The sequence below is a fragment of the Panthera tigris genome, chromosome E3 (genome assembly GCF_018350195.1).
Source record: "Panthera tigris isolate Pti1 chromosome E3, P.tigris_Pti1_mat1.1, whole genome shotgun sequence".
Classification (NCBI taxonomy): Eukaryota; Metazoa; Chordata; class Mammalia; order Carnivora; family Felidae; genus Panthera; species Panthera tigris.
In genome coordinates, this window is record NC_056675.1 from 5,158,131 (window position 1) to 5,170,922 (window position 12,792).

General features: G+C 46.0%; 1 protein-coding gene across 8 annotated transcripts in view; it reads right to left on the reverse strand.

Annotated features, from left to right (window-relative positions):
- Positions 1 to 12,792, reverse strand: part of USP42 (ubiquitin specific peptidase 42) — a 77,761-nt gene that overhangs the window by 8,163 nt on the left and 56,806 nt on the right. For all 8 annotated transcript variants that reach the window (XM_042971915.1, XM_042971914.1, XM_042971920.1 and 5 more), the window contains 11 exons: positions 11,315 to 11,425; positions 9,613 to 9,715; positions 8,405 to 8,472; positions 7,392 to 7,462; positions 6,474 to 6,556; positions 5,335 to 5,446; positions 4,409 to 4,549; positions 4,133 to 4,233; positions 2,637 to 2,790; positions 519 to 1,232; positions 289 to 383 (listed from right to left, as the gene is read on the reverse strand). In XM_042971915.1, the coding sequence (XP_042827849.1) occupies positions 289 to 383; positions 519 to 1,232; positions 2,637 to 2,790; positions 4,133 to 4,233; positions 4,409 to 4,549; positions 5,335 to 5,446; positions 6,474 to 6,556; positions 7,392 to 7,462; positions 8,405 to 8,472; positions 9,613 to 9,715; positions 11,315 to 11,425 (1,753 nt within the window). The remainder of the gene's footprint in view (positions 1 to 288; positions 384 to 518; positions 1,233 to 2,636; positions 2,791 to 4,132; positions 4,234 to 4,408; positions 4,550 to 5,334; positions 5,447 to 6,473; positions 6,557 to 7,391; positions 7,463 to 8,404; positions 8,473 to 9,612; positions 9,716 to 11,314; positions 11,426 to 12,792) is intronic.

The window sequence follows — 12,792 nt, forward strand, 5'->3', positions numbered from 1 at the left end:
TCAGAAGCGGGCTGTGACATCCCGAAGCCGAGACACGAGGCTGGGCAGGAGAAAACGTTACCTCGAGGACATCGTTTTCATGGGAAAATTATCAGCCCGATAAATTTTTTCTTTCCTAAGAGGCACTTAACACATCCTACAGGTTATTCACATCGTTCACGGTAAGGTCCACGCAGGTTCCCCAAGGCTCACGGGAAGGCTCACGCAGAGTTCACAGAGCGTACCCGCCGGGGCGCGGTTATGATCGCCCGCTGCGGGGTTTCGTTGCCTCGCTGTTGATCGTCTTACCTTGTCTCTTCGGTGGCGCCTTTCACTTTGCTGCCGAGTTTGAAGGTCTCTAAGATGTTGTCTTCCGGGAGAGGGGGCAGGGGAGCGGGCATCGACTACAACAAAAAACAAAGCTCTCTCAGCTCTAGCAGCCGCCGGGCGCCTCCTGAAATCCAGCCAAGCGAGCGGCTGTACGTGAGAGTCGAGGCAAAGTTCCCCCCCGCCCCCTGCCTGACCCCCAAAATGCTCACCTTTCCGGGAAGACCGTTCGCCTTAGAAAAGGGATTTTCTGAGTGTAGGGAAGGCTGGACTGGGCAGCGGGCACCATCGCAGGGCAGACCGTTCTCTTTCAGGTCGCTGTCTGGACTTTCAGCACCATTTAGAGCAACAGGCTCTCGAAGCTCGAGCGGAGAGGCCTCGTCGTCTTCAGCATCCTGCACGGAAGAGTTCGAGCTCTCGATCGTACCGAGACCGTTCTCCTTGCCCAGGCCCTTTGCCTCCTCGTCAGACTCCTCGGACGACTCGGCACCGTAGGGCACCAGGACACTGGAGCGCAGCTTGGACTTGCCGTTCATCACAGGCTTAGAACAGGACTCACTCGGGGTCATCTGCTTCGTGACTTTGCTAGAAACTGCCGTCATAGATGCGCTCGAGGTAGACTGCATTGCAGAACTGGTGACGGTGGAGGAGGGAACCGGCTTGCTCGGGGTGTCCAGAGAAGGGCCGTGAAGGCTGGGCTGAGACTGGCCTTGGCGAACAGGTAACTTGTTGTGAATACTGATCGTGATTTTTTGTTTCTTGGGATGTTCTGGAATCACAGAGGGCCTGTTAACGGACCAGTTCTGAACAGAAGTCGAAGCATTAACAGACCCGGCCCGGCTGACACTGGAATTTCCACTAGGACTTGACATGGAGCTGCTCGGTGCTTCTTTCAATGGTCCGGTCCCATTTAAGTGAGGTGGGTTCTGGAAGAAAGAAGACCTCAGCTGCTGAGAGCCTCAGGGATGGTCACAGACATAGCACCCACTCTGGTGGGGGGCCCTTCCCATCTTGCTCATCTTTTTCTTTTTTGGAATACCAAGTTCCCCACACCGAGAAACACCCCCTCCTCTTGTCCACTCCCGACCACCATGAACTTTCCATGGGTTAATCAACACACTGGGACAACTATTGCTGTCAGAGAGCAACCCCAGACCGGATCCTTTCTGCTCCGATCTGACAGAAACGAACAGGCCCCCTGAGGCACGGAGACGCGTACGTTCACCTCGGTTGTGTTTCTCGGGAGCCCAATGCTGTACAGACAGAGCGCCAGCCCGTGGAGAATTACCACTGGCCAAGGGAGCCGGGGAGACGGGTCACACGGGCAGACACGCAAGAGGTGCTTCAGGCACCATGCCCCCCTCCTGCCCTGTCACCTCTGAATCCTACTCACAGGTGTTTTGCTCCAGACCCCACCCGCGCTGCTCTAACCTCGAGGGGCAAACTGGCAGTCACGGGTGAGACCTCGTTCACAGAGCAGTTCTGTTTGGCCTTCGCGAAGTTTTCTTAAACAAACACTGGAAGGCTTCACGGGAAGGAAAACCAAACACCTTGAACCATCAGTATTAGCCACCTGCCACACGGGGCACGTGCTCTCCAGCCGGCCAGTGTCCTGATGTCACTGTTAAGCAGAGCCCAGTGCGGGAGCCCGTGATCTTCCCAGCTCCCAGAGGCATCTGATTTGTGACTCTGGCTCCATCCCAAACCCTGTCCGACGTCCATAAAACACAGCGTACAGCTCGACAGTCTGTCGATTCAAGACAAACTACACTCGAACTGAAAGGCTGGTAAAGCCACAGTGGCGGGGGTGGTTCCACACGCGGGCCGGCTGTCCGCAGTCACCACAGAAGGTGAGCACAAGTCAGGCCTTCCCTCCCGTAGACTCGGGCGGCTTGTCACCCAAGCAGACCACGGATTCTCCAAGAGGCCACCGGGGAGTGTGCCCAACCCAGCTGGATGGCGGACAGAGCCACACTACTGAGGGGCTAGATGGACACACTGAAAGAATTCTTTTTGCGAAAGGGTCACTCTCCTGGAGTCTGGCACTCACCCGCCAAAGATTTAGTCTCCGAAGTGAACGCAAGTCCAAAGTGAGAGCTAAAAGCTCTAGCATTTAAACCTACTTATACCCGGACTTTCTTCCTCATCATTACTTCCACACACTGAAATCTGTGTGTTTGAAGTATTTTATAAAACACGGCTGGAAGAATCTTTTCGGACAAGAAATCCAGTCGTACCAGGACACGGCAACTGCTGCAACGTTAGCAAGAGGCTCTGAATGACGCGAAAGCAAACACAACACAGAGATGATGCTACCTGTGCAACGTTACCTTTATCACATGAGAGGGAAGCTGTGGTCCCATAAACCCTGATGCGGCCTGTTTGTTGCTGACAACCCGCTGGCTGATTACAGGTCGGGGCGAGGACTGGCCGGGGCTGTGAGTGGAATGCGTGAGTTCACCTCCATTTTTCACATCGTGGGACCTGGGGACAGATAGTGACAGCGCTTAGGGTTTCGCAGCGCATCTTCCCAGAAGAGGTTCATCTCTAGCCCCTCATAGGTAGCTGCAATGCAGAGCTTTGCACAGGGTCCCCTCTGGGTCAAGGTGGGCGGCAGGTGCTCACAACAAAGGTAAGTGTGCAAAGGTTTTGTTCTTTTAATTTCAGTTTTAAGCAATCTCCACACCCAACGTGGGACTCGAACTCCCATCAAATGGTATTTTAAATTGTGTATTCTGAAGATGACGCTACCTGAAGGATATTTTTCTTTTCTGTTTACATTTTTTCTAATTATAAATACATGCCATTACAGAAAATCTGCATCCAGAAGTTAGAAAAAAAAAAAAAAAATACTGTGCCTCGCCTCACCCATCAGAGACATCTACTGTTCAGATTTACTGGAATGTTCTCCAAGCTTTAGCCTATAATGATGTTTTCAATACCAGTGTGAAAAATTTCAAATTGCTTTTTTCTCCGTATATATTGAGCTTTCTTGTATCATTTAAAAAAAAAAAAAAAGGCACTGGGGCATCTGGGTGGCCCAGGTTAAGCCTCCGGCTTCGGCTCAGGTCATCATCTCGTGGCTCGTGAGTTCGATCCCCACATCGGGCTCTGAGCTTGACAGCTCAGAGCCTGGAGCCTGCTTGGGTTTCTGTGTCTCCCTCTCTCTCTGCTCCTCCCCTGCTCGTGCTCTCTCAAAAATAAACAAGTGTTAAAATTTTTTAAAAAGGCATCATAAAAATCATTTTTAACAGCTGCATAGCAGTCCGACGCATGGATACGCTATAATTTATGAGCTCATCCTGCTGACGTCCGAGATTTTAGGATGTTCCCAGCTTTCGGCTACTATGAATGAACGCCACAGAGCAAACGTTAGTCGTTTTCCAAGGCCGCGCATTACCAGACATGGAATTAGTGAGTCAGAGTACGCAGCAGCCACAGGAGAAGAGTGAGTGGCGCCCACCCAAGCCCGGCCCAGGAGGGTCACCGGCTGCCTGTGCTCGGTGGTAGAGAGGCACCCACACCCGGGTCCTCAGAGTCCCCCTTCGGGAGGCCTCCATGCCCAGGCCCGAGCCGTTCGCCGCCAGCCGCAGCAGCCCCCCCTCCGCCATCACCTGCCCTTCCTCTGCGTGTTTCACTGTCCACCTGCCAAGGAGCTGGGAGCTAAATCAAACTCCTAATCCGTACTCAAAACACGACCTTCCTTACTCTGTTGGCACCTCTGAGCTGCTGTTTTAAAAACAACCAAATTCTGAATTTAAATATGCCGATGAGATGAAGAGAAAGGGCGTAACAGAAAATGCGAAAATGCGTTTCCTGAGGATACCTGATATAAAAGAGTACGTAAGCTTGTTGACTGAGTACCGATCTAATATCACTGGTAGATACGATGGAGTCGTTCATTTGATACCAGAGGCCATTGCTAGCCTGCAAAAGAGAGCCAATGAAAGAGAGATTAGACAGCATTCAAGAGGAAACACCAACCAAGAGAAACGTAAGAAGAACGGGCTTTCATATCCTAACTGTGAAAGTCCCACCTTGCCCCCCAAGAATGCCAGTGCTGCCTTGAGAAACAGTTATTAGCAAAATCTGCACAGCTTACTTTGATGTAGCAGAAGTAGTGGCCAGCATGGCAGTTAAAGCCAGTGTGGACCAGTACTGCATACAGGACATAAATAATCGGTTCCCCGTTTGGTTGAGACATGTACGGTCGGATGTCAAGGTACTCAGGGTATTTCACATCCTAAACAGAAACGGAGAGGGGAAAAAGGAACATCATTTCCGAGGGCACAGATCATTCTGCACAAGCACGTGGAGACCCGCGGAGACCTAACACGCTGAGCTGCGTGTCAGAAGACATGACTGGCCCGGAGCCCGCCTGCGCCCGCACCTATTCAACGTGCTCCCACTGCATTCTTGATTTCCTCTAAATACACAAGGATCTCCTCTCAAGTGAATCGTCTGAACCCGTCCGAGAGAGAGAGCAGTGGTAGGCTACCTCTGGACTTTAGTCTCACTTACTTCTACTATTTCAGGAAGAGACTGTGGAGTCTCTTGCGTGCTACTCATTTCTGATACTTTCACTCTTTGGAAAGTAGAAAGAAAACAGGAAAATTCAGCGTGCTGCCATCAAAACCCACAAACAGGAAAACACGCTTTGGTGAAAAGAGAGCGAGATCCAGCAGGGACGTCCTCTTTGGATTTCGAATATTTCAAGTGACACCGGCTCTCCCTGTCTGTCCCCACCTTCAATGACGCTGAGGCCCAAACGCACAGCACAGGCACCAGTTTTATCATCACAGAGTCTGGCCAGCTAAAGCAGACACAAAGTACACACGCTCATAAACACACAGACCATCACGAGCACAACGCTTTGACACTTTTTCGCCCACGACCGAATACTAGGAGAACTTAGAAGACCTGGTCACAGAACTGTCCAGCCAGGTCATTCATAACCCTTACTAGTCACCAACACTTAAGTCTTGAAAGACTCAACATAAGAAGTTATGAATAATATTATCTACATACCTTAGCAATTTTTCCACCAGTAAAATTTGCAAACCGTTTCAGAGAAAGTGTAAGAACATTAGAGGATCTGTGTATAGTAAACCTCTTGGAAGCTGGAACCATCTTTTTACACCTTGAAATGAACAGAAACAAAGGATTAGGAAGACATATATAGACATATATATACACACACACACACATATATATATACACACGTGTATATATATATATGTGTGTGTGTGTGTGTGTATATATGTGTGTGTGTGTGTGTGTACACACACACACACACACACACACATTTTTGGTATTTTAGTCTTTCCCTGGTTATGTCTTTCAAACATTTCCCACCAAACCCAAGAGAAAGATACTAGCTAAGAAACAGCAGCCTTCTCAACCAACAGTGAAAATACTAAAACTTACAATACAGGGGAGATTGCTCAATTAGCATGAAAGAAAAAGGAAGCTAGAACAATTTCTGAGAAGCCACATGTAAACTGGTAATTTTAAAATTAGGTTAATACAAACTTCTCTCAGTTCACAACAAACTGAAATTTTCAGGCTGATACAATTCTTTGCAGACAAAGCCCTATCCACAGACAAAAGGAATAAAAGTGAAGATTAGAATGTCCATGGAGTTTAAACGAAGGAGAAATGCCTACGGTAGTAGGCAACTTCTTTCCTGGCAAAACGAGTACCTCATAATGGTTACCTACACCACCTGACGCTAAAGTGAAAATCTATTAAAACCTATGAAATAGGACTTTCTTAAAATACAGGCTCTCTTGACTTCACGGGCAAACACATTAATGAGTAATCAAAACTAGAGGTTTCTAGCAGATACTACCCCAAATCCTGGGTAAGAACCAGAAAGAGCCTTAACTACCCCGGGTGAGGGGGACTCCCACTCCATCACCGCCTCCCCCGCCCGCCACGGACGGTTGCCCAGGCCGTGCCTTCCCACGCGGCGGCTGCTGTGTGCTTCCCGCTCAGGGCAAACCTGCCCAGGAAGGCGGCGCCCGCTGTGTCTCCCAAGGGCAACCCTCGAGAGAGAGTGAGCACTGAGACACCAGGCGTTGTGGCCCTCGAGGAAGAGGGGCCCCGCGCCTTCCGGGCGACAGAAAAGCTAACGAGAGTCCGGCCCCGCCGCGCAGACCACGTACTTGCTGCACTTGTACGAGTTCTCCCCGTCGAGCTGCTCGGGCTTCACGAACTGCTCCAGCGCCTTGTTCACACTCTGAGCAGCCTGGGGAGAGAGGAGAAGCGTCAGCGCCACAGCACCTCTCACTGACACTTGATAGAAAAAAGGAAAAAGAGGGCTCAAAGGTATGAAAGCAGATGGGGGTGTGTTGGGAAAAAGAACATTTCCTGGCATCACGATGTTCACTTTCACACCCGTACACAACCAGCGATCTCCGCTGGCTGAGAAACAAGCAGATTAAAGCGAACCGTCCGTGAGGAGTCGCTCGCTGCAGCATCGTTTCCGTTAGCACGGAACCGGACGCACCGAACACGCACCAGCCAGGAGCCAGGCGGCCGCTCACGGCACGGCCGTCCCCGCGCACACGCAGCGAGGCGGTCACGCGCCCAACTGAGACGTCACGCCGGTCTGGAAGCATGAGTAACATGCTTGCAACAGTTTCCATCACACCGTTAAGGGCTCGTTCTGAGGGACGGGACCGCCTACGAGTCCGCAATGTTTCTCGCTTCTATCGTTAAGCACGGAGTACATTTGTAATCAGAAAAATAAAAAGCTTAACAAAAAATAGGAGCTGAGACAATGCGAGGAGCCAAAGAGTTTCTAAAAAATTACCATCATCTAAATTGGGCTAAACCAGGCATCAGATTCTGGTTTTGTCATGATGCCAAGTGAAAAGTCAGAGGCGAGAAAAAGATTAAGTGTTCTACGTCTGTAAGATACCTGCTCCAAATCTGACATGATCTCCTCTGAATCAAGTCTCAGAGTAGTAAGATTTTCACATGTAGCACGTGAAAGTCTGAGTTATAAATGAACTACAGACGAAGTTACATCAAGTCTGACTGCCTTCTCCTGATCTCACCACCACAATTAGCAAACTTACCTTTATCTCCAACGTTATGTCGAGATATGGATCGAACGTATCTGAGACACCTTTGCAATTTAAACACTTAACTGAAACAAAAATAAAATGCAAAGAATAAGCAAAGAGTCATCATTATGGCACTACCAACTACTGAAACGACAGAACACAAAAATACCACTTCAAAATAAAAAATTAAAGTACTTTTGTTTTTTTTTCAGATTGGGCAAACAACTGTAATACCACACACAGTGTGAGTCAGCGCCGAGAATGCAGCCCACACACACTGCTGGTTGGAAAGGGAACGGGTAGAACCTCCTGGAAGGACGACATGGCAGTACCACGATGTAGAACACATACCCTTTCATGCAGAAATTCTAATCCTAAGAATTCATCCTACTTATACACTTTCACATGAACATAAAGGCATTGCACAGGGATATTCACTGACAGTAAGGACAATAACAAAAAGTTTGAAACAACCTCATTATCCATTGTTACAAGGGGGCTCAAGGGGAATTCTACTTCGGCTGTGAAAGACTGTTACCCACATGTACTGAAATGGACCAAGATTTCTAATGTTAAGAGAAAAATGAGAGAGGCCTATCCAATATACTCCCAGTGTGCTCATGCACAGGAGAGTGCTGGAAGGATGCACTACAAACTGAGACATGGGTTGCCTTTGAGGAAGGGGTTTGGGAGTCGGGGCTGGATTGGGAGGCACACTTTCCACTGCTAACCCTGTCCGCCTGCACTTTTTTAACCACGTGCATGTATCACTTTACCAACTATTTTTTTTTTTTTAATGTTCATTTATTTTTGAGACAGAGACAGAGTGTGAGCAGGGGAGGGGTAGAGAGAGAGGGAGACAAGGGATCTGAAACAGGCTCCAGGCTCTGGGCTGTCAGCACAGAGCCCAACACAGGGCTCGAACTCAAGACCCCATGAGACCATGACTTGAGCCAAAGTCAGATGCTTAACCAATTGAGCCACCCAGGCGCCCCCACTTTACCAACTTTTAAACAAGACTTTACCTCTAGATCTTAGGTATCCTCCAAATATCTGACAAACGAGTGTGGTAGCCTGGGTGTGTCTGTCTAATCTGAAAAACAAAGTGATACGAGACAAGAGTTCAACAAAAATTACAGATGCTGTGACAAAGCTTTAAGAGTATGGACTTCTATAAAAGAACGAGACTTCAAATCAGAAGCCACAAAATAAAAAGACACCAGAATGCGAGGCCACCGGAGAAGAGTCTTGTCCGGACCAGAACGCAGGGAGGGTTTGGGGAGGCAACCCGAAAGAGGTAGGACGGTACTGAGAAGGGACCTGACGCTGGGGCAGGCACCTGTGCTGGAAGCAAGCGGCAAGACTGAGCCGCTGGGCGTGTGGCCCCGCTGGTGAAGGCAGGGGACACGGAGCGTTCTCCTCTGCTCTGGGGTCAGTCATCCGGGCAAGCGGAGCCCAGCCGAGGCAGGGCCGGCAGAACAGGAGATGTACCAGCTGTGCTCAGGCAACAGCAAGTGGGTTGGCGTTTGGTACCTAGTTGCATTTGCAATCTTCCTCTTGAGTCTGCATTTAGATTTTAAGGAAGAAACTGCAGAAATTGGTAACTGACCAGACTAAGATGCAGGGAACACACACAAATTTCATAGGCTGGAGATGAGCAGAAAAAATGCTGGGCACAACTAGAAAGGAGAAGTGGTTAGTTTTAGATCTGCAAAGGGATGTTGGTGCTCAGAAATTAAGTAACGGCAAAACCAATATCCAATCCCTGACACCGGTTATTAAATCCAAATTGTTACAGTAAGCATACCTTTAAAATATTTTCACCATTTTATTTTTTTACATGGTACTTTATTTTTTTTTCAAGTTTATTTTATTTACTTTGAGAGCATGTGTGCACATGCGTGGGAGGAGGGGCAGGGGGAGGAGCAGAGTGGAAGAGAGAGAATTCCAAGCAGGCTCAGCACTGTCAGCACAGAGCCCGACGTGGGGCTTGAACTCACGAACCGTGACAGCATGATCTGAGCTGAAAATCAAGAGTCAGACGCTTCACTGACTGAGCCACCCAAGCGCCCCTAACCACTTAAAAATAATGGCAATCATGTGAGGAAGAGGCAGCGCGAGGTCAAAAGTGAAGCCAACACGGAGCTCTGCGCATTCATCATAAAAGGCGAGACTGAACTCGGTAAGCCAGCGATGTCGAGGGAAGACGTGAGCGATGCTTTGCTGTACTCACTTATTGCTGCCATTCAAGCATGCTTTTTGCATAGCATCGACAGTGTACTGAAGGAATTCATGGGCATCTTCTTGGTTTCCAAAGCGGAAGTGCCTAGCTATACCTGTGAAGTTTAAGTGAAGACAGAGCTTTATCATCACATACAATCCACCTCGGCTGTGCCCCCACCCCCCCAGACGTTCCATCCCGTGACCACCTGTCGGTTAGAAAACGCCTGTAATTACTTTATGAGTTGACTAACACAAACTGCCTGAGAATGGCTAGAACCATGCCCCTGAAGACCATTACGAGTGCATGTGGGCTAGAGCTCCTGAGAGCCCAGAGACTCTAGGTCATCAGCAAGTTAATAAAATTATAGCTGACTAAATTCAACTTGGGCTGTATGGTCTCAAAAATTTGTTCACAATGTTACGTTAGTGCCCACAATCCTACTAAATTTGGTGCTAGGGCTCCCTAAGAGAATTCACGGCAAACATAAATGTCTACGCTTCTGTCCCAATAACCCACAGAACACGCCGCATCCTGCAGCCCTATTTCTAACTGAGCAGCTGCAAGACAGAATGACATAATGAAATGCAAGAGTATAAACAATGTCACAATAAAGCATTAACAGAGCAAGTTCTATAGATGAATATATAGAAATACAAATTCGCTGGAGTCACAGGAAACTGCCAGTGTTCCGCCAGTTCTGCCTACACAAATGGCAATCTCATGATCCAACCACATGTCAGGGGGTTATGTGAGCTCGTGAATATGGGTGCAAACAGCAATGACATTTTCTTAAAGTCTAAGTTTAAAGATATTAATCATTCTTTATATACACAAAATTAAACAAACAAAATTACCCCTGGCTAAAATTCTGCCGGGATCCGACACTGTTTAAAAAATGTTTGCACTGTCTCCTCTGGCCTGTTAATAAAGCCAAGGGCCAATAGAACACCTCTTAATCTTGAGCAGCTTTTTAGGCAAAAGGATTATAGATTGTCACTGTATAATTATCCACCCCTGTAATTACGCAGCTAGATTCCAGATTAACAGTTAGGGTTTCCTTTTTATTTGCATGCATTTTTTTCTCCTAACTCAGTTAATTAAGACGATGTAAAAGTTTACTGCAAAAACACACAGAAAGTGTGTTAAAAAATTTCACGCACCCTATCAGGATCATTATAATGCAAAAGAAAATTTTAAAGTCATTTAAAAATTAAATAGAAAAAGCAAAATTTATCTACAAATTTGCTCAGTTATGAGTTTAAATGTTGCTTTAAGAGTAGAGTTAACTCAAGTTTGATAATTCCTGACGCTATAGGTTAATACTCATTCACTGAATTGAAACGAATCCAAAAATATTTAAAGAAACCTATGGGACAATATTATAGTATAACTCAGCATAGAAATCCAAATAGGTAGGGGAAAAAAAATCACTGTAAAACTTACCAATGATTTTATTAAAAAAGTGACTTTTAAAAATTTAAATTTGCTTATACTAAACTGAATACTTTATTACACTGTCATCTTTTAGGGTTTCAAAATGTGTTTCTATACTAAACATTTTACTGAAAATTTGTTATGAATTAAAGATATATCCACGTATGATAAGACGTTTGTTTTCTGCAATACACCAGGGGCTCATCTTTTACCAGTTGGGCCATTAAGACCAATTACCTAATAAATACTGAAATAAATTACTAGCGATGATACTTACGCCGCATCTCATTAATGACAAACATCGGCTTAATAACATCCCCAGGATTACTGAGTGCCTGGGTGATATGTGCTTGCATGGTACACATCATACAAAATCCTTCTGCGTGACCTGAAAGATAACAGATGATAATCCTCCAAATTAGCAAAATATGGCTATACAGACACCATGGACTACTTTAAATAAGGGGCACACTCCTGAAATGAATTAATGACAATGGCTACTGTGCGTCACACCTCGAGCTAGCTTCCTTCATTCTCACCTAATTCTCCAACAAGCCTAAGTGATCAATATATACTGGCTCAATTTCATAAGAGAAAAACTGAGACTCAGAGAGTTAAAACGTTGCCCAATGTCAAATTAAGTGGATGACACATGCTGAATTCAAATATTTTCTTCATTTTCAAAGCTTGTGCTCTTAACTACTCTTTATACTGGGAAAAATAGGTTTTCTCTTATACTACCATTTGTCTCAAACAGTAAAAAAAAAAAAAAAAAAAAAAAAAAAAAAAAGTCTCCATACAAGAAGTTCAAAGCCTTTCTGTAAATATTCTGGTCTTGTTGGACATGTACAGGGGTCTCTGTTACACATTTCTTCCTTTTTACAACTTCTAAAAAATGTGAAAACCATTCTTAGCTCATGACTAACTGGTTCTACTGGTATCCCGTGAGTAGAGGCCACAAATGCTGCTAACCATCCTACAAAAAGCCCAGGCCAGCCCCCACAACAAAGCATTATCTGGTTCCAACATCAGTAGTGCTGAGATTGAGAAACTCACCTTAAACTAAATCCTGCTCAGTACCTGCCTCACAAAGAGCCTTGAAAGGTTCAAACTCTTTCCAACTGATACAACTGTGTCCCAGAATAAAGCTCAAAAATATTTATAGGAATCAAAAAGAAAAAAAAAAAACCTTCCACACCCAAAAACATACCATTCTAATTAAAGACTACAAGGCATGAAAAATGCAGGAATGACCAATAACAAGGAGAAAATAAACAGAAACAGACCCAGAAATGGCACAGATGATAAAATCAAGAGACAAAGACATTAAAAAATAAATTATATACACATTCATGTGTTCAAGGAGGTAGAAAAAAGCAAAAGCATGTTAGGGGGAGCCATGGAAACAGATCCAAATGTACTTTACAGGTGAAATGTAGAATCTCTGAGATGAAAAACACAGATGAGATTAATAACAGATTAGACAGAAGAGAAGAAAACATTAGTGAACTTGAAGACTTAGCAACAGAAATAATCCATAACGAAACACATACACACACAAACTCAGAACAACAAAAACATTAGCATATCAGTGAGCAGTGGGACTCCAAGTTAGCCCCTAAAAATACATATAATTGGGGTATGAAGGAACAGAGTATTTCAGGAAATAATGACTGTCTATATATAGAGAGCACAAAGGAGATTTTTAGAATGATGCTACGGTTTTGTTTCCTGAAAAGGTGGTGGTTTGCATGA